This window comes from Hipposideros armiger, unplaced genomic scaffold (assembly GCF_001890085.2).
Source record: "Hipposideros armiger isolate ML-2016 unplaced genomic scaffold, ASM189008v1 scaffold_860, whole genome shotgun sequence".
NCBI lineage: Eukaryota > Metazoa > Chordata > Mammalia > Chiroptera > Hipposideridae > Hipposideros > Hipposideros armiger.
In genome coordinates, this window is record NW_017732210.1 from 208212 (window position 1) to 228300 (window position 20089).

The 20089-nt window shown below is 37.1% G+C and overlaps 1 protein-coding gene across 3 annotated transcripts in view; it reads left to right on the forward strand.

Moving 5' to 3' along the window:
* AZIN1 (antizyme inhibitor 1) overlaps nt 1-14777 on the forward strand; it is a 34584-nt gene extending 19807 nt beyond the window's left edge. For 2 of the 3 annotated variants that reach the window (XM_019629556.1, XM_019629555.1), the window contains 10 exons: nt 666-863; nt 3436-3609; nt 4158-4330; nt 6838-6972; nt 8209-8290; nt 8682-8756; nt 10191-10353; nt 11602-11717; nt 12054-12268; nt 12461-14777. In XM_019629556.1, coding sequence (XP_019485101.1) covers nt 762-863; nt 3436-3609; nt 4158-4330; nt 6838-6972; nt 8209-8290; nt 8682-8756; nt 10191-10353; nt 11602-11717; nt 12054-12268; nt 12461-12572 — 1347 coding nt within the window. In that variant the 5' untranslated portion in view covers nt 666-761 and the 3' untranslated portion in view covers nt 12573-14777. The remainder of the gene's footprint in view (nt 1-665; nt 864-3435; nt 3610-4157; nt 4331-6837; nt 6973-8208; nt 8291-8681; nt 8757-10190; nt 10354-11601; nt 11718-12053; nt 12269-12460) is intronic. The other variant, XM_019629557.1, reaches the window with a different exon arrangement.
* The last annotated feature ends 5312 nt before the right edge of the window (nt 14778-20089 follow it).

The window sequence follows — 20089 nt, forward strand, 5'->3', positions numbered from 1 at the left end:
GGCGACTCACGGCAGCCCAGCTCCAGGTCGAGCTGATGTTTGCCATCTTAGCTGTAGAGGGCAGTGTCACTGGCCCTCATGTGGGATCCAAACCGGGGCCCTGCTGCTCAGAGCTGGCGTCCCAAGCCAGTTCTTAACCAATGCGCCACTGGGCCGGCCCCATTTCTTGAATTTTATTTAGAAGACGTATATCTGCAGGTACCTGGTAATGTGCTGTTATGTGGCTGGCAGTGCACTGAAGTTTAGTATTTTCAGTTTTGGGGCTGCAGATACTTAATTTACTAGCTTTCTTAAAATGAGTAAAATTGTATGTGTTATGGAAGTGAGTAAATTTATGTATGTTACAGAAGGACCACAAAACAAGATGAATAATAATACTAGGTCTGCAACTCTGTAAGTAAGGGGACCATATTGACTTGCAATAAATTATGCACATGTATGATTATTTTCTGAAAATTATACATTGAGCTTTTAAAAAATATAAAATACACATTCACTCTAAAGTAGACACTAAAGGATATTAATGATCGAGAGTTCCTGAAAGGGTTGAGTGGTCACAGATTCCTCACTAAATGTAGGCACTTAGCACACTTTCATTGACAACTCACACATTAATTTTAACTACTGAAATAATACAGATTTTGAAATAACTTCTATTTTGACAGTTTGTTGCATATTCTAAGGACCCAGACATAAGGCTTGGTGGCCCGTCTCTTGTTTTTCCTGGTTTATGACTTTCGGCTTTGTGGAATACGGCTGAGATGAAAGGATTTATTGACGATGCAAACTACTTCATTGGCCTGTTGGATGAAGGAACAAACCTTGGAAATGTTATTGATAACTATGTTTATGAACATACCCTGGTAAGTGTGCCATCTCATATTTCTCAAATTTTTGAATTCCAAAACATCAGTGCTTTATTTCCAAGATGTTAATCTGATAAAAGTACTTTGTTCAGATGTTAACTTTTCCAGGTTATCTTCCTTCCTAGGTTATCTTAAACCAACAGTCCCCATCCCGCTTCAGTGGCAATGAGGTTTTCTTTCTAGCCCACATTTTTTTAAAATATGCTTCCTATAGCCCTTTCTCTGCCTTTTAGCACCTGGCTTTTGTGTGTTCTGTTTTCTTAATATGTTGTCAGCCATCCTCCACATCAATTCATGGCTGCTTATCATTTTCCTCAACTGTATGCTTTAGTAGATTTGAATTTGTATTTCAGATAATCTTGCTTATGTATGTTAACTGAGAATTTTATAATTTATACTGACTGCTTCCACTCTACTGCACCAAGTGTCACCTTCTCTAGAATCATATTCACTGCTATTTAAGATAATTTTTTTCATTTTGTACTTATTGAATTATTACTGTTTATTGCCTTACTGATTGGAGCTAATGCCCCAAATTTGTTGGATTGTTTTCATGTTAGTCTGGTATTCAGGAATAGGATACCCAAAAAAAATCTGTTCTCTTGACCTTTATAAATGTGCTCATCTATCTCCTCACACCCCAGCAAATTTCCTTTATTTCTGTCTTCTCCTGCTATCAATATTCTTGGGGGGGAAAAAACCTGACGCTTGTCATTACTGTTAAATCTGTGTCATAGCCAAGCCATTCTTCAGTTAATTTTCTCATGTCACTAAGAACCTCCTGGAAGTGTGCTCACCTTTCTATCTCTTAGTTACTTAACTTCCACAACATTTCTTCTTGAGTCAGTTATGACCTTTGCATACTCCTTTCATCCATTCTTGTCCTACAAACTAAATTATTACACCTTCAGTAGCATTTAGTGAGGGTTAGGCCTCAGCTCTGTTCTCTCCTAGCAGTCTTATCTAATGTATAGCTCAAGTGTGGTTACAACTGTATATCTTGGTGGTTTTTGTTTGCTTGTTTGTTTTTTTTAATCCCAGTTCTCTTGCTGGTACCTGTAATTGCCCTATTTTTACATTAAAGTAAAAATAAAATTTCTGTCTCCAGAACATTAGGAATAACATGCCTTGTAAAGATAGGGTAATTTCAGTACAACTGTCCTATATCTGCTACACATAACCTATAATTTCCAGTCATCTAACAGGGGTGCCAAAAATATATATACATATGACTAGTATTCATCTTTTGTTATTAGTATACAGTATTACAATTTTAATGCAATTTTTTTCCTTTCATAAAATGTATATACATTTTTTTGGCACCCTCTGTTTCCTGGTATGTTCCAGCAGTGTACATGTTCAAATAATGTGTTCAAAGAATAGGAGGCAGTGGAATTGTCTTCATGGCTTGTTAAGCAATATTTGGATGTTGTATATTGTAAAGAAGATTATTTTGTCTGCCAATCAACATTGAGTAATCGACATGTACAGTCATCTCTCTACTCCCGGAGTAGCCACAATTTGAATATCATTACAGGGCTGGCCGAGTGGCTCAGTTGGTTAAGAGCTTGCTCAAGAGTGCGGACTCTGAGCAACAGGGTCGCCGGTTCGGTTCTCATGTGGGCCAGTGAGCTGCGCCCGAGCTGAGCTGCCACTGAGCTGCCAACAGGTGGCAGGGTGGCTCAGCTGGTGAGAGCACGTGCTCCTAACAACAAGGTTGCCTGTTCGAGATGGTCGGCTATGCCCGCCCGCAACTAAAGACTGAACTCAGTGCAACTGGACTTGGAGCTGAGCTTGCTGCACCCTCCACAACTAAGATTGAAAGACAACTTAGTGGCTGATCCCCTTCCCCAATTCCCCAACACAGTGCCCCTCCCCCAATTCCCCAATAAAATGTTAAAAAAAAAAATCATTACAGATCTCTCCTACAGCCCTAATTAAAATCAATTTTCTTTTGAGGGAAGAATATTTTTACTAAGGTTTATTTGATATTTAGTATACCTTGTGTGTTTTTAAATTTAATTTTGCCATCTCTGTGCACAATTTTTGTTTCCTTAAAAATAGGTTCCCAGTATAGTTGCTCTCTTGTTTTACCATCTTGTCATTAGGTGTAACTTATAATGGAGATACATAGCTTGTTTTGTTTAGCATTCCTGATAATTCACTGTGTTAGGAAATTAGATCCTGAACTGCCAAGGTAGGCCTATTTCATACAGTAGCAGAAAGCACGGAAGGAAATATGTGCTCTCCTTCTCTTTACTCCCAAAAAATCAAATCGAAGCAATTCTGAAATAGAAAGTCACTATAATATTTTAAAATCAAAGTAAAGAATATTTATATGCCAGCGTAGCACAACAAAAAGTCAAGTTTAAAATGAACAGATTTAGATTTTCCTTGTCATCTGCTCAAACTCTAGCTTAATTACTCTTCACAAGCCTTAAATGTAGTAGTGTATATAAATGTAAGTTTTGGCTTATTTGTAGAGGTAAAAGGAAGTTCTTTCCTGCTTACTTGGTACTCTATTTTCAATAGTTCTGATTGTTTCTTTTTTTTTCATAACCATAATAAGACAGGGAAAAATGCATTTTTTGTGGGAGATCTTGGAAAGATTGTGAAGAAACACAGTCAGTGGCAGAACGTAGTGGCTCAGATAAAGCCATTCTACACGGTAAAGTGCAACTCCACTCCAGCTGTGCTTGAGATTTTGGCGGCTCTTGGAACTGGATTTGCTTGTTCCAGTAAAGTAAGTAGTTTTTGTTTTGGGGTTTTTTTGGTTTTTTTTACTATTTTGTCACTAAACTGCAACATTTTAAAATTCAGTTTAACTTTGGTTACCCACAGCAATAGAAAAATTGCAAGGAAATTTGACTTTTGGGTGGGTTTTTTAAAAAACTCTTTATTTACATTGGCAGCTTGATGGAAATTTATAAACTTTTTAAGTGTACCAGTGAAAGTTTCAGTGAGATGAGATGAGACTTTGAAAAGTTTTCTTTATCTTTAATCAAAAACCATTCTTAGACTAGAGTTAGCTAGACCAAGTTACTTCTGATGACAAGCAAAATAATCTAAACTATGAAATTTCTCTAATGGTAATTACACCCTTTTAAAGGTTTTTAACACAGAGTAGCGTAGTAAGCATTGTCCGAATATGAACTGTAATGTTATGTAATCCTAATTGGACCTCATACAATTTTAATTTAACCAAAATAAAAATATAAGGTAGTAATTGAATGAAAAGTAACCGAAATTTTGCCTATTAGATGACGCTGTTTAAAATCTATTTTTTTACAGACTGAAATGGCTTTAGTACAAGAATTGGGTGTATCTCCAGAAAACATTATTTTTATAAGTCCTTGCAAGCAAGTGTCTCAGATAAAGTATGCAGCAAAAGTTGGAGTGAACATGATGACATGTGATAGTGAAGTCGAACTGAAGAAAATTGCACGTAATCATGCAAATGCCAAGTAAGTATAAAACTAAGTACCTGGGGAAATTACCTTACTTTCTTAGGGTTTGGGTTTGTCTTTAGCCTGGGGAAAGGAGGCATTTATGTAGAGCAGTAATGTGTATTATTTTAATTTAAAGTTTCTATATGGAAAAAACTAACAGCATTTTATTGGCTGCCTACTTCTAACTTCATGTGGAGTTTGGGATAGGATAAGGGCAGTTCGGGATATGAATTTATAATCTCTTCAAGGAAGATGATGTGGTTGGTAAGATAATCAAATTGGGGCCATAGTTGTAATTTCTTAACCACATTAACCCTGCTAGATACTTGTTAGGAATAAAATGTATTTTGGTCAGCTTTTTTTCCGGGTTAGCTTAGTAATTTGAGGGGTTTCTTTAAGGCCCACACTTCTCTTTGAACAGGAAGTGTAAATTTTTACTTTATGCATCCCAAGATTTCTTAATTAAAAAGTTTACTTTTTAAAAGCAAAAAATTTTAAGGCAAAATTAATGTCATGAACTGGTATGTCAAGAGGACTTCAGAATATATTAAAAATATATTGTATTAGCACGACATTGCTTACTTTTTGAGTTACTGTAGATGATATATATTCCTGAAAATTATATCCTATCCATATTTTCCTTGTATATCTACAATTTTCTTAGTGACTTTAATAGTATTCTTAGGAAGGTATTCTGATAGGATTGACTACCCTGAAAACCTTTATTTTAGATAAAGGACTTTTTGGGAAAATTCTAGGGAAACACAAGGTGTGATCAATAAATACAGTGAGTGTTTAAATTTAAAAAGAAAATGTATTACACTACAAGACACACTGCCATTAATCCTCCCTCAAAATACTCCCCTTCGCTTCAAACACACTTATCCCATCATTCTTGCCACTTTCAGAAGCAGTTCTGGAAGTCCTCTTTTGTGTCTTTAGTTGTACTTTCATGGCTGCCTCGATGTCCTGAATTGATTCAAAACATTTACCTTTCATGTCATTTTGATTTGAGGGAAGAGCCAGAAGTCACACAGGGCCAGATCCGGTGAATAAGGTGGATGAGGACACACCGTAGTGTTTTTATTTGACAGAAACTGCCTTCCCAGAAGTGATGTGTGACATAGAGCCCTTCATTTGTGATTAAAATATACGGTGAATACTGCTGCTGAGTGCCATCCAATGGGAAGGCAGGGGTCTTCAATACAGAAAGTGGCACATTGAACCTTAGTAACAGTGTGTTACAAGTTGCAACTTGTTTGGTGGAGTCAGTCGCAGTCAGTCAGGTGTGAGAGAAGGTGTGTTTTAAAGTGTGCTGTAAATCATCCTCCATCATGACAACACTCTGTGTCACATCACTTCTGGTATACAGCTGTTTCTGTCAAAAACATTACTATGTAGCCTTACCCACCTATTCACTGATCTGGCACCATATGACTTCTGGCTCTTCACCAAAGTCAAAATGATTCAGGATATCGAGGCAGCCATGACAGCGCAACTAAAGACACAAAAGGACTTCCAGAACTGCTCAGGAAGTGGCAATAACGATGGGATAAGTATGTTCAAAGTCGGGCGGGGGGGTAATTTGAGGGGGATAATGGCAATGTGACTTTTGCTGAAATAAATTTTTTTTATTTAAACATTCACCATATTGTTTGATCACACCTCATACCTGTCTCTTAAAAAAATCTTCCTCTTTCATCTTCTGAAGATAAGCCCTGATTTGCAGTGTTGGCTGTGTTAAATTGTAAACTAAACGGTACATTCTTGATAAGAGTTGATTGGTACCATAGGTACAATAATTTTGTTTTTATCAGACTTGCTCCCTCTGATCATCAGTCATTCATTAGGACTTCCTTGGGAAAACTGTTTTACAAATAGCATTTGTATATTTACAGTTTTTAGTGGTTTGTAATTACTTGATGACCTGACAGCCTTGATCATTTTGTCTAGATTGTCATGGTTTAGAAGGAAAGACCAAATGGGTTTGAGTCAGTAGTCTAAAATGCTCCTGTTTAAACATAAAATAACTCAGAGATTCCCAATTTTTTGTTGTTAAATGTCTGATTAATAGGAATATTTAAAATAAGTAAGTAGAAGGTTAGCTAGCTAGAACAATTTGGGAAATTGCAAGCATTTAAAGGCCTGATACTTTTTATTGAAAGACAATGATGGCATTGCTATTCAATTTAGTCTTTCTAGGTGGATTTATAGACTGATGGACTTCATTTGAAAGTAATGTCGTCTTTCATTACAGAGCCCCACCGATTCTTGCTGCTACAACAGTCTTAACTTCCTGCATTTTTCCATATTCCCATCCTTGTAAGCTTCATGCTTTAGGCCCTAATTGCTAGTTTTTTCTCTATACAGGATTGTTTTTCATTAGGTTCACTTGATTCATCCGTCGCTGGATTTGGGAGCGCTGGCAACATAATCAACACACTTCCTACAACCTTCAGGCTTCACATGTGCTGATGATGATGTAAACCAACTCTGCCCCAATCATCTTCCCCTTCTCTTAGGGTCTTACTACATATTGCAACAGAAGATAATATTGGAGGCGAAGAGGGTAACATGAAGTTTGGCACTACCCTGAAGAACTGTAGGCATGTTCTGGAATGTGCAAAGGAACTTGATGTCCAAATTATTGGGGTTAAGTGAGTATTTGTCTTAAACTTCATTTTATGGTGATAATCTATATCTTTTTAATAAAAAAAAATTAAAAAGATTTAAGATATTGATTTAAGATTTCATTTGTATGAACTCTAATAGATTCAACTTTCTGTTTAATATATATATTTTTTTCTTTTTTGTTTAGGAAAAGCCAAATATGCTTTGTCCTTAATATTATTTTATACCTGTATCTCTCCCTCCCCATTAAAGATATAAAACAGGAAATAAAATTTCAGTGAAGTTAGTCATTTAAATCCACTTCTAATTTACTAGAATTCTAATGAATACCAAAATGACATTCAACTTGGAAGTTGTAGGTATCATTTCATTGTTTTTCTTTTTCCCATCCTTAAGACTTTTTCCATCTTTTTACCCCTTGGGGGAGGAGGCACTTGAATAAATCAGTACTTTGTATTGCCCTCTCAATTTTATATGTGAGGAAACTGAGACCCAGAAAGATTTAATGATTTGATCATAGTCTCAGAAAACACCAAATTTTCTGAGTTGTCAATCTGTTGCTAGTCTCACTATAGTATAAGATCTTGGCTTTTAAAAAAAGTGTTCATAAAGATGAATAAAGAATCATCACTGTTAAATTACCACTTTATGTGACCATGTTGACATATATTTGAGAGTTTTCATATTTCAACTACATTCTGTTTTTTAAGTTAACAGGGAAATTGACTTTTAGGGTGTATACTATGAATTTTAACGGATTGTGTAACCACTGCCACAATGGGGCACAAAATCATATTTCAGTTAAATTTAAATATTCTGTTATGAATCTATCACTTAATAAGTAATATTAACAAGTATCAGTAAGAGTTGAATTAATGTTCATTTGTATTTCACAATAAACATTTTTATATTTTTCCAGATAAAATTATACATTGAAATTAAAGCTTTTGTAATCCAGGTTTTTTGGTAATGTTTCTTACTTTACCATATATACACAAAAGCATGCCTCACCCAAAGCTGATAGCCATGAATCATGACTAATAGCTCATTGTTAAAAATTGTTTATAAAATTACAGTAATAATTCAAACACTGCCTTTTCTAAAAAGCCAGGTATTATAACTTGATAATTAGAGGCTAGTACTTCTAATACTTTAAATATATGATAAGGTTAAGGTGAATATTTACTATGTCAATATGGTGAATTTGAATTGAAAGGAATTATAACACTAATGCTGCTGCTTTAAATTTATTACTCTTTCAGATTTCATATTTCAAGTGCTTGCAAAGAATCTCAAGTATATGTACATGCTCTGTCTGATGCTCGATGTGTGTTTGACATGGCTGTAAGTTTTTTTCTCAAATTATATTTAAAGCCAGGATGTTATTTAAGACTACAGTTCATTGTTTTTCTACCTTTGAAGTATTCTTATTATACTGTGACGCACACATTATTTTTTTATTATGTAAGAGTTGCATACTGTCACATTTTTAAGTGGATAAAGAGATGAAAGAGTAATTCACTTGTCTATAAGATAGTACAAACAACATCAGAAAGCTAATATATATAATATTGAATTAATTTGCTTCTGTTAGAAACCAAAAACTTGCTGTACTAAAGGTCAGAACATATTTAACTCCCTGGGAGGGATTTTTCAGAATGCCCCTATATCACAATTTGGAAAAGCATTTAAAAGTTTTGTTTTGGTTTTGTTTTGTTTTTTCCCCCATCTCTAGGAAGAATTTGGCTTCACAATGAACATATTAGACATTGGTGGAGGTTTTACAGGAACTGAGTTTCAATTGGAAGAGGTAAAGTTTCTTCAGTGGATGGACACTGGAATAGTCTCTCTTTGCTACTTAAATGGTAGATGCTTTAACTAGGGTTCTTACAGTAGCAGGGACTAAAAGCCTGTTGTAACACTTGTTTAAAATTTGATTCTAAAAAAATGAACAGGCAGTGAGGAGACCTAGCTAACTGAAAAGTTTAAAATTTTTTTTAAGGGCTGACCGAGTGGCATGTTGGTTAAGAGTTGGCTGGCTAAGGACTTAGGCCAGAGGGCCCTGGTTTGGATCCCACATATGAGGGCCAGTGACACTGCCCTCTACAGCTAAGATGCTGAACAACAGCTCAACCTGGAGCTGGGCTGCTGTGAGTCGCCGGCGACAGCATAGGCTGCAGCCCGTGCTGCAGTGGGTTGCCATGGGCTACCGTGTGTAACCAGCAGCCAGTTTGAGTGGCCAGCAGCTGCTGTGAGCCACAGTCCAGAAGCCGGCAACTGATCTGCCTCGCCTGGGAAGAGCGCAATGATGGTGCAAACTTGGGCCAATGAAGCAACGTCCTCCACAACTAGACTGAAGAACAAAATGACAGCAGCTTGTCTGTTCCCCTACCCCCAATTACCCAATTAAAAAAAAAAACCCTTTAAAAAAAATTTTTTTTTTAACTCCATAGCATAACTTGATCACAAAAAAGTTTCTATTCAGCTGTGTTTATACTTCTATGGGGTACTTCATGGCACAAATGAATTCATAACTTGGGCAGCTTACACCGTTTTATCCAAATGTACATCACTCCTTAACTTACTGCCCTTCCCTCCTTCCCACATTGTAGAAACCGATGTGAAATTTTGCTCGTTTGTTGCTAGTGATAAAGACGGAAATATGACTTTAAATATTTAATCACCAATAGGTATTTGCCATTGGAGTTATGTTTTGTGGTTTTTTTGGTTTTTTTATTGGGGATGGGGAACAGCCAAGTTGTCCTTCAGTCTTAGTTGTGGAGGGCGCAGCTAGCTCAGCTCCAAGTCCAGTGGCCATATGGCCACCCTCAGCAGCTCATGGCCGCTCAGCTCAAGGTGCCGTGTTCTATCTTAGTTGCGGGTAGGCGTAGCCCACCATCCCATGTGGGAGTTGAACCGACAACCTTGTTGTTAGGAACACGTGCTTCTCACACCAGCTGAGCCCTCCAGCCACCTGTTGGCAGCTCAGCTGACTGGCCCATGTGGGAATCAAATCAGCAGCCCTGTTGCTCAGAGCTTGCGCTCTTAACCAACTGAGCCACTCGGGTGGCCCATGATTTTTTTTAAAATTAATGCCATTTTGATAATTACAAAATAAACTTTGATGACTTGCAAGCCTGTTTAATTGCTTTATGATAACTGCTAAATAGCTAAACTTAATGGTCTGTAATTTAAATGATCTAATCCAATATTGAAACCATAATGTGGGATTTTAAATCCATAGGTTAATCACATTATCAGCCCTTTGTTGGATGTCTACTTTCCTGAAGGATCTGGCATTAAGATAATCTCAGAACCTGGAAGTTATTACGTGTCTTCTGCATTTACACTTGCGGTTAACATCATTGCAAAGAAAGTTGTTGAAAATAATAAATTTTCCTCTGGAGGTAAGTTTAAAGTTTTATTTCTGTTAATAATTCCAATTAATTTGAAGATGAATTTATCAGATACTAAAGTGTAAATAATACTGTAGGACATTTAATGGATTACAAAGTTGTAGTCTTCAGGTAACTAGGAGGGAGCTTTTCAAAATGTCCAAGCCAAGGTCCCACTCCATAAGACTTCCTGAATCCAGCTCTCTTGGTGCTGATGTTTAGAAAATGCGTATTTTAGATACATTTTCCCACGTGACTGATTCTCATTTCTGTTAAGAACCAGAGTTTTATTGTGATATCTCTGTCATGTTACTCTAGTCAGATGAGTCACTGGGAGAATCTGCCCCATACTTTTTCACATAACAGAGCCAACAGAGTCCTTTTAGTCTGTCGCTAGTCAAACCAACAAAAAAGCACTAGACAGTGTATAAGTTATCACCTTTTTAAAATGTAGGAGGTACTATTCTACATTAAGGGAGACATATTTCTTCCTGTATTTTTTTCTCTTAAATGAGCAAGAGTAAGTGTTCTTTTACTTTTCAGGTTTTTAATTTCTTAAACATTATCTGTATATCAAAAGATGTGAGTGCAATATACCATGAGGTGCATTCTGTTTCTCTGCAAAAAAAAAACCAGAAACATTTTAACTAGACTGTTTTAGGTTTAAGACATCTCCGTATAATATCTGAACCATTTTGTTTCATGTTTATTGCTGGTAGTATACTATTTATCCATTCTCTTGCTGATGAATAGTTTCCAGTTTGGGGCTGTGGACACTTTGGTTTTTTTTTTTGGTGAAATGACTAGGAATAGAATTGCTGGATCATAGAACACATCTTTTCAAGGTTTTCAAAGTGGTGTTAAACCATTTTGCCCTCCCACTGGCAGTGTATATTTGCAGGTTCTGGTTGTTCCCCATCTTCATTGATTTTATATCATCAGCCTTTTATCCATTCAGTAGGTGGTGGTGGTGGTGGTGGTGGTAGTCCATTGTAGTTTTAATTTGCATTCATCTGGTGACTAGTGTAGAGCACTTTTTTCATGTTCGTTGGTTATTTTCCTTTGAAGTGTGTTCAGTTTTGTAGGCTAACAGTTTTATTTATGGTATGTCAGGATATATCAGTTTTTTTAAGTTAAATATTTTGAGATGTGAAAACTTATGAGTCAGTCCCAATAAATATTCAGTGTATTTAAAATGCTTTACATAACTATATTAGACATTTTACTATAAAATCACCTTCATTTTCCTGTTTATTTCAGTAGAAAAAACCGGAAGTGATGAACCAGCCTTTGTGTATTATATGAATGATGGTGTTTATGGTTCTTTTGCAAGTAAATTGTCTGAGGACTTAAATGCCATTCCAGAGGTTCACAAGGTAAGCTATTTGATGTTACAAATAGCATCAAAACTGCTCTTTTGGCAGTAGATAAACTGAGCTGTTACTTTTTAAGGTGCACCCCAATTTTTGGAGAAATATTTTAGAATGGGAATACTGCCCTTTTTTGAGGATTTGCATTCCTCTGGCTTTAGTCTGAAGCCTTTAGTCTGTTGCCTTAGATGGAGTTAAGGAGCACCACTGCTCCTGGCTCTAGAGCTGTCTTCCATGGGCACATTGGGTCTGAGATAATGAAAAATATTCTTATCCACCCTCAAATTCAGTACCTGCAAGAGTAACAACTTAACCTTGAAAAAGCTTTTTCCTTTCCTACAGAAATACAAGGAAGATGAGCCTCTGTTTACAAGCAGCCTTTGGGGTCCATCCTGTGATGAGCTTGATCAAATTGTGGAAAACTGTCTTCTTCCTGAGCTGAATGTGGGAGATTGGCTTATCTTTGATAACATGGGAGCAGATTCTTTCCGTGAACCATCTGCTTTTAATGATTTTCAGAGGCCAGCTGTTTATTACATGATGTCATTCAATGATTGGTAAGGTGTTTTTATTTTAAAGCAGATTGGCTATTTCAGGTGACAGAATGCTAATTTTAATTTTGTAATGATTGCATAACTTACAAGTAATAGCAAAATGTTCACCTTATTTCACTGTCTGTTACGTGGTTGTGTGGCCTTTGTGCTTAAATTGAGAATTATGTTTTTGTTTTTTTGGTTTTTTTTATGTAGGTATGAGATGCAAGATGCTGGAATTACTTCAGACACAATGATGAAGAACTTCTTCTTTGTGCCTTCTTGCATTCCGCTGAGCCAAGAAGAAAGCTTTTCCACTGAAGCTTAAACAGGCATTAACGCTTCTTTAGATCTGAAGTTACAAGTTAAGCTTGTCTGGTCTACATTCCAGTGTGGAAACAATTCGAACAACCTTACTTTGTTAATTCTCTTGGAAACAAACTATTAGTAATAGCTATTTGGGACCAGACAAAATCAGCTTTCATCTATAATTCATTGGGGGTAATTGGGAAATTTAGATAATATATCCAGATTTAAACTTAACAGTTTGTCCCACCCCTTAAGCGTTTAAAATAAAATATGCAACAAAATGGATGACTTAGTGGAGATGGAAGCCCATTAATTGGGTTCCCCATTAAATCGTTTACATACAAGTACACAGTTTTTATACTAAGGATTCGTGTTTAAAAGTCTTGTAAAATTATGTCTTTCACCCAGATATAGCAAATGTCAGTGGAAGACCAGTGTGACTTCATTAGATATGTTTAGTGTATTTAGAATGTGTAAATTTGTGCTTTGAACTGTAGTTTAATAAATGTAAAATTGCATCATAGTATTTGTTGTATTTGACCTAATGTAACCCTTGTATGATTGCAATAAGATTTTGTGTAGATTTTACTGTTTTTTCAGGCTAAAACTGGGAAAGGGGCTAGCTAGCAAAGGTAGTTTTGAAATAGATGTGTATATGGACTGTTTTGAAAGTTATTTTCCTTTAGAGCCCATTTAAGTTTAGTTGGCTCAGTACACTTTTCAGTTATTTAATTAGTAATTTAAATAAAATGTTTGGTAAATCATTGTGATGTTCAGATGCATCATGGAGAGTTGATGTGCAGTAAGCATGATGTTTAACAATTTTAACACCAAAAATGTTAATCCTGCATAAACCAATTGTAATGATAGGTGTTTCTGTATAGATAAGAATGCATAGAGTACCTTAGTAAATCTTTGAATCACAAATCTTTTGGCCGAAATGGAAGATTCTGTTAAATACTTGGAATAAGCCTGGAGGGAGGGAAATAAAATTGCAGAAAACTGTAGTGCACTAAAATTTACAGAAGGGCTACGTCTATATCCAGAAACCTGATACTCTTTTGCACGGAATATTTAAATTCAGAGTTGTGTGGGAGGGGTGGGGGTGAAACACACCTATTTTCAATTATTCAGTTGCAATGATTTCAAACTTAAGGGGTTTGTTTTGTTATTTAGCTGCTTGCTTAGTTATTATTTCCCATTTGTTGAGCTTAGGAACTACTTTTTAATTCTTTTCATTCTGAAATTTTATGGTGATTGGGGGAAAAGGGAATTAGCGTCACTAACCTGACAGTTGTTGCCAGGAATTTGCATTGTTCACTGCTAGTATATTAGTAACCCTAGATCTCAGAATCACAATAGTAATACAATAAATAACAGGGGTCATTTTTTCCTAACTTACTCTATGTTCAGATGTTGAATTTCTGTCTCCCAAGAGGAAATGTGACTTCACTTTGGTGCCAATGGACAGAAAATTCTACCTGTGCTACATAGGGGAGGTTTGGAATGCACTTAATAGCTGGTTTTTACACCTTGATTTCAAGGTGGGAAGAAATTGATCATGAATCTGAATAAATTTCAATCTCTTAAACCAGTAGGTGCTTAATATTTTTTGATTTGATTAATGCCCATTGGAATTTTATGGGATCTACTGATAAAAAAAATTTATAGGACCCCAATCCATTGTCATTTTACACCTTGGACTTTCCCAAGGTATATAATACGGGGTTTTATGCAAAATTCCAAGCTACCATGTAACCTTTTTTTAACTGTAATATGGAAGAATTGTTCCCAACCTTATTTACATGTTGTGCTTTGTGGTCCAGAAATGCCAGATCTTTTAAAAGATGGTACAATTTTGAGTCCTTGGCTTGACTAGACAATTTTGAGCTTCATGGCATGTCAATTTTGCCATATTGAAGGAGTGCTGTTCTATGTATAACAGCTCAGAATTATGAAATCACATGTGAATGATATAACTTTAAGAAATGTCTGTATTGTATTTGAAGACTGTTTGCCATAAATCTGATGTTTGAACTTATGTATTTCAAATTGGTATGCTAAAAAAAAAGACTGAATTAATGTAACAATCTTTTTTTAATTTACAATATTGTAATCTCGGTTCAGAATTTAACTGAAAATATAAAACCCAAATGATTTCTATATAGTAAATTGAACTGTAAAGGTAACTTGTGATTCTGAATACACAGATAAAATGTTTTTATTCCTCATGTTTTATTTTGACGGCTTCTACTGTGAAAGAGTTGAAATTTTACATACTAGCTTCATGTATATTAGTTTGCAAGCATTCTTTCAGAAATTTATAGCTTTATTACAGAGCAACAGATTAAATCTGGTAAAATGATGCTGGGCATTACATGCGGAACAGTGAAGGTTTTGATAAAATCCAATGTGTATGGAAACTGAGGTGTTTTTAGAGCCACATTTTCTAGACACATTAATTCACCAGCCTCCTAACAATTTTAAACTTAGATTAAATGAAATGATCTACGTAAATTCAGCTAGACATTCCAGGTAAATGTGGGCACTGATCCCATTCAGTACAAATAATGGATTGAAAAAGCCATACTGAATCTCTTGTTCTTTGTTTAGGGGAGTTACTCTATTTCTTCATGAAATAGAGTAACTATTGACCAACAAAAATAAGAGTGCTTGTGTAATTGGCTTCGAAGTATAAAATTTAAAAAAAAAGTTCCACATACAAGTTGTGAATAAATCCTACGAATACTTTAATCCCTGTCTCATCCATCATGAAGGCAGAATAGAAATCTGGTGTAAAGTATTTTCAGGTGCAGGCTTTCATAATGCGAATAAACCTGGCCCAGGAGCAAGAAACAAAAACTAGTCTGGTCTTTACTGGCATTTACTGGAGGCTGATCTCTACCTACTTAAAGTAATAAGCTACCATCTTTAAGGTGTCTATATTTTGTAGCAAAAGCAAGTTACACCTACGATTTCTGGAGTTTTTTTCCCTGCTGAGACTGGAATCAAATTTGAGTCACTGGTATGGGTTGGACAATTTTCTAGCTTTTTGTGTTGCTAATTTGGGGCAGGGAAAGTTTAGAAATAGGGAAGTGCTTTGTTTTATGTTTGAAGAAATTCTGGTAATGTATCCATTTGGGCAAGTTAAAGCTAACCTGAAAAGTAGCAGTTCCTACTCTTAAATGCAGTGAGAAATTTTTTCTCATTTGTTTACTACAGATTGTGGGTGCTAGTATATATCTTCCCCAGGAGTATAGATTGGGGAACAAGAAACCACTCCAGGCCGAAGGCACTTGGACTCGATGTCACAAAGTTGGATTTGGATTTTATCGGAAACAAACTAGGCAAAAACATTAATCTACCCAACATACTCATTTCATGTGTTTAGGATTTAAAGCTTCAAAAGCAATTCCATTCAAATCCTGATTGTACCATCATGCTTATGTCTGTCAAGACCCTCCGCAGTTTATGGCTTAGAAGACTGGCAGTGGGAAATGGGAAGTTAATCTGCAATTGACAGGTGAAGTGATTGTGGATTGGCAATGCAAAAATGAGAGTTGCATTAAAGTGCAAGAGGTGATCTTGCAGAAAACTAGTAGGCTCTTAACTCTGGTTAAAGGTAGTCTCAGGGTAATGGTTACCAGCTTTTCCTAAAGGTGTCAGACTTCACCCAGTGTGTGCCTATGCCTACAGCTTTGTCACCACTCAATCTTTAGAAGCAGTATGTAGAGAAGGGGACACTTGGCTAAAGTTTAGGAATTTTAATTCTCTGTTTCATTGATTTCCTCTGTATTTTATACTTGGTTTCTCAAATTGCTCTTGGAGATTTTCTCAGCTTCATACTCCAAGTATATTTTTCACTTCAAATTTTAGTTTCTAAGCAAAGGGTGTGTCAAATCTCATCTCAGAATATTAGTTTTTGGAATGTTCCCCCTTCTCACCCTCACCCCAATTCTAGACAGCCTGTTTTCTCCAAGATGTACTTTTGTTTTTGAATTCGTTTCTTTCTTTAATGGTTAGAAGTATTCTGCAGGTGTCTGGTAACCCTTGTGTCTAAGTTGGGGACTTAAGAGCTAATAAAATTTGTCAGTGCAGTTTGTCAGCTGAAGCAACGTGGTTGTCCTGGTGGATTGGTTGGGGAGCATCATGTCATTTTGAAGTCTGCCCGTTTCATGTCTCCTGCCTGAAGAATGAAGGGCCACCTGCCAGTATCCTAGAAGCCCATGGGGTCAGAAGGTTGGGCTTGTGTACACATAAATATTACAATCACTAGCACTTTAAAAACACCCAGTTTGTGGAAGTGGAAGGGTTGCAGCTTGTGAGTTCCTGTGAGTGGAAGGAGCGTTATCTGAAATGGCATGGAAAGGTAACATCAGTTGTGGGTGGGTGTGACTCCTACCTACTTGGTGAACTGAGGTCGCTGGTGGATAAGTGAGGAATGTGCATTTTGTATATTCCTGAGCAGCTTGGTTCAACTGGGTGCAGCTTTTTGCTTTCATTAATGTTTCTATAAGACAAAAATATGTTAGAAGCCATGCGGTTTGTTATCTTAACATTATTGATCCCTAGTAAACCAATCACCTTGGAACAAAGTGGTTTCAAAACAGAGCCCGGCCAGAGCTGAGCTGCCAACAGGTGGCAGGATGGCTCAGCTAAAAAAAAAAAAAGCAGAGCCGGTTTATTTCACCCTTGGGAGTAGGGTTGAAGAGTATCAATAAAGGATTACACTCAAGCCTTCACTATCAGCACCCCCACTCTTGAATGACAGCAATTTGATGGAAATAGAGCAAAGAAAAGCAAAAACAGGACATAGATGTTGGAACTAAAAGCTATATTTAGTCAAGGACCAATATCAACAGCGTCATGACACTATTGTATGACACAGAAATAAGGAGCTGTAAGTATCCTAGAGATTTTCTCATCTAATTTCCTTGTTTTATATTTGAAGAAATGGAGACCCAGATAGGTTAAGGAATGTGCCCCAAATTTTACAGCTAGAACATGTTCAAGCATGTTCTATGACTTGATAAACCCCAGTCACGACCTGATTGGGTTTCCTGACACAGCTGGAGACTCCTGGACACAGCTGAAGATAGCTGCATGCAGACAGTTGAATGGAAGTGCTCCTAGGAGATGGGAGGCAGGAGTGGGCAGACAGAGAAGCTGGTCCACAACATAATTCCAACCGATGCCTTAGCCAGATTCCTACTGGGAGCTCTGGAGCTCAGGCTGGCTCAGAGTTGAACCAAATTGAGAAGGGAGGCTGGAATTTGTATCCCAGTATCAGCCAGTCATTGGCTACAGGCTGCACCTTGTTGGGAGGCTTAACTTTGGGCAAGCCGTTCCCTGTGACTGGGGGCAATTCTCAGTGATGGACAACATTGTGAGCCAATTCCCATGGAAGAATGTAGCCATAACTGCAATTGTGAGACTTAAGCAGCTGATACTCCTGGTAGTTGGGGAATAGATCCATCAGTCCTGCAGAGAACCTGGGTGGAACACCGCTGTATCCAGTCATTAAAAGAAAAAGGCTTTATCATGTTTAATGTCTATTTAAGAAGGTCAGAACTACAGTTTCTGTTAAGACATGCATATTAGTTTGCTAGGACTGATGTAACAAAGTACCACACAATGGGGGGCGTAAACAACAGAAATTTATTCTCTCTATTCTGGAGCTAGAAGTCCATGATCAAGATGTTGTAAGGGCTAGTTCCTTCTGAAGGCTGTGAGGAATGGATCTGTTCAATCCTCCTCTCTTCTTGGTTTGTAGATGGATCTTCATATTCATATGGCGTTCTCCCTGTATAAACGAGGTCAGACAATTAAGTTCAAAAACTCATCCTAGAAAAAGTGCTACATACCTCATTGCTGAATATCACTACGGTCACCTTCGAAGTACTCTCTTTGGGAAGCTATGCACCGATGCCAGCACCTAGTCCACCCTTCAGAGCAATTTGGGAACTCTTTTTCTAGAATGGCCATCAGACTTGTCATCGTATTACCCTTGATGTCCTGAATTTCACCAAAAGGTCTTCTTTTCAATATTTCCTTTATCTCGGTAAAGAAAGAAGTCATTGGGGGCCGAATCAGGTGAGTAGGGAGGGTGTTCCAATACAGTTATTTGTTTACTGGCTAAAAACCTCACAGACAGTGCCATGTGAGCTGGTGCATTGTCATGATGCAAGAGCCATGAATTGTTGGCCAAAAGTTCAGGTCGTCTAACTTTTTCACGCAGCCTTTTTAGCACTTCCAAATAGTAAACTAGGTTAACTGTTTATCCAGTTGGTACAAATTCATAATGAAAATTCTTCTGATATCAAAAAAGTTTAGCAATATTGTTGCAACAAGTTCACAAACTTAATTGTCAGAACTTGTATGAGCCTGTCTCCAAACTTCCCCTTTTTATAAAGACACCAGGCACATTGGATTAGGTGCCCAACCCCCTCCCCCATGACCCCATGTTTATTTACATCCGCAATGACCCTATTTCCAAATAAGGTCATATTCTGAGGTACTGGGGGGTTAAGAACAGTGGGGACACAACCCATAATAACCTGTGTGTTTGTAGCCATTCTGAATGGGACACTGTTTTGACTCTTGACCCCTGGCCTGACTGCATTGGTGGCCCCCTACCTGTCCACTACCTCCTCCTCTCAGTAGGTGCTTTTTTCTGGTCCATCCCTTTCTTCACTTATTACGTTGTCAAGGTTTCTGCCTATTTTTTTTAAAATTTTATTTATAGGGGTTACATTGATTAGTAAATTTATATAGGTTTCAAGTGTACATTTCTATAATACATCATCTATATATCACATTGTGTGTTCACCACCTAGAGTCAGTTCTGCTTCAATCACCATATATTTGACCCCCTTTTCCCTCCTCTACCACCTCTCCACCCCCCTTATTCTCTGATAACTATTAAACTGTTTGTCTATGTCTATGAGTTTTGATGTTTTGTCTTGTTCATTTGTTGCTTTCAGTTTTATAACTCACATGAGTGAAGTCATATTCTTGATTTTTTTCTGTCTGACTTATTTTGCTTAGCATGATCATCTCAAGATCCATCCATGTTGTCACAAATGCCAGTATTTCATCTTTTTTTATGGCAGAGTCATATTCCATTGTATATATGTATCATACCTTCTTTATCCAATCATCTATCAAAGGACGCTTGGGTTGTTTTCATGTCTTGGTTACTGTGAATAATGCTGCAATGAACATAGGCGTACATATATACAATGTGTGATAAAAATATATAAATGTTTAAAAAAATTATTACAGTAAAAGACACATTGCCATTAATCTCCCTTAAAATACTCCCCTTTGGGCCGGCTGAGTGGCGCGATGGTTAAGAACTGGCTTGGGACGCCAGAGGGCCCCGGTTCAGATCCCACATATGAGGGCCAGTGACACTGCCCTCTACAGCTAAGATGCTGAACAACAGCTCAACCTGGAGCTGGGCTGCCATAAGTCGCCTGCGACAGCATAGGCTGCAGCCCCTGTGGCAGTGAGTTGCCATGGGCTACCGTGTGT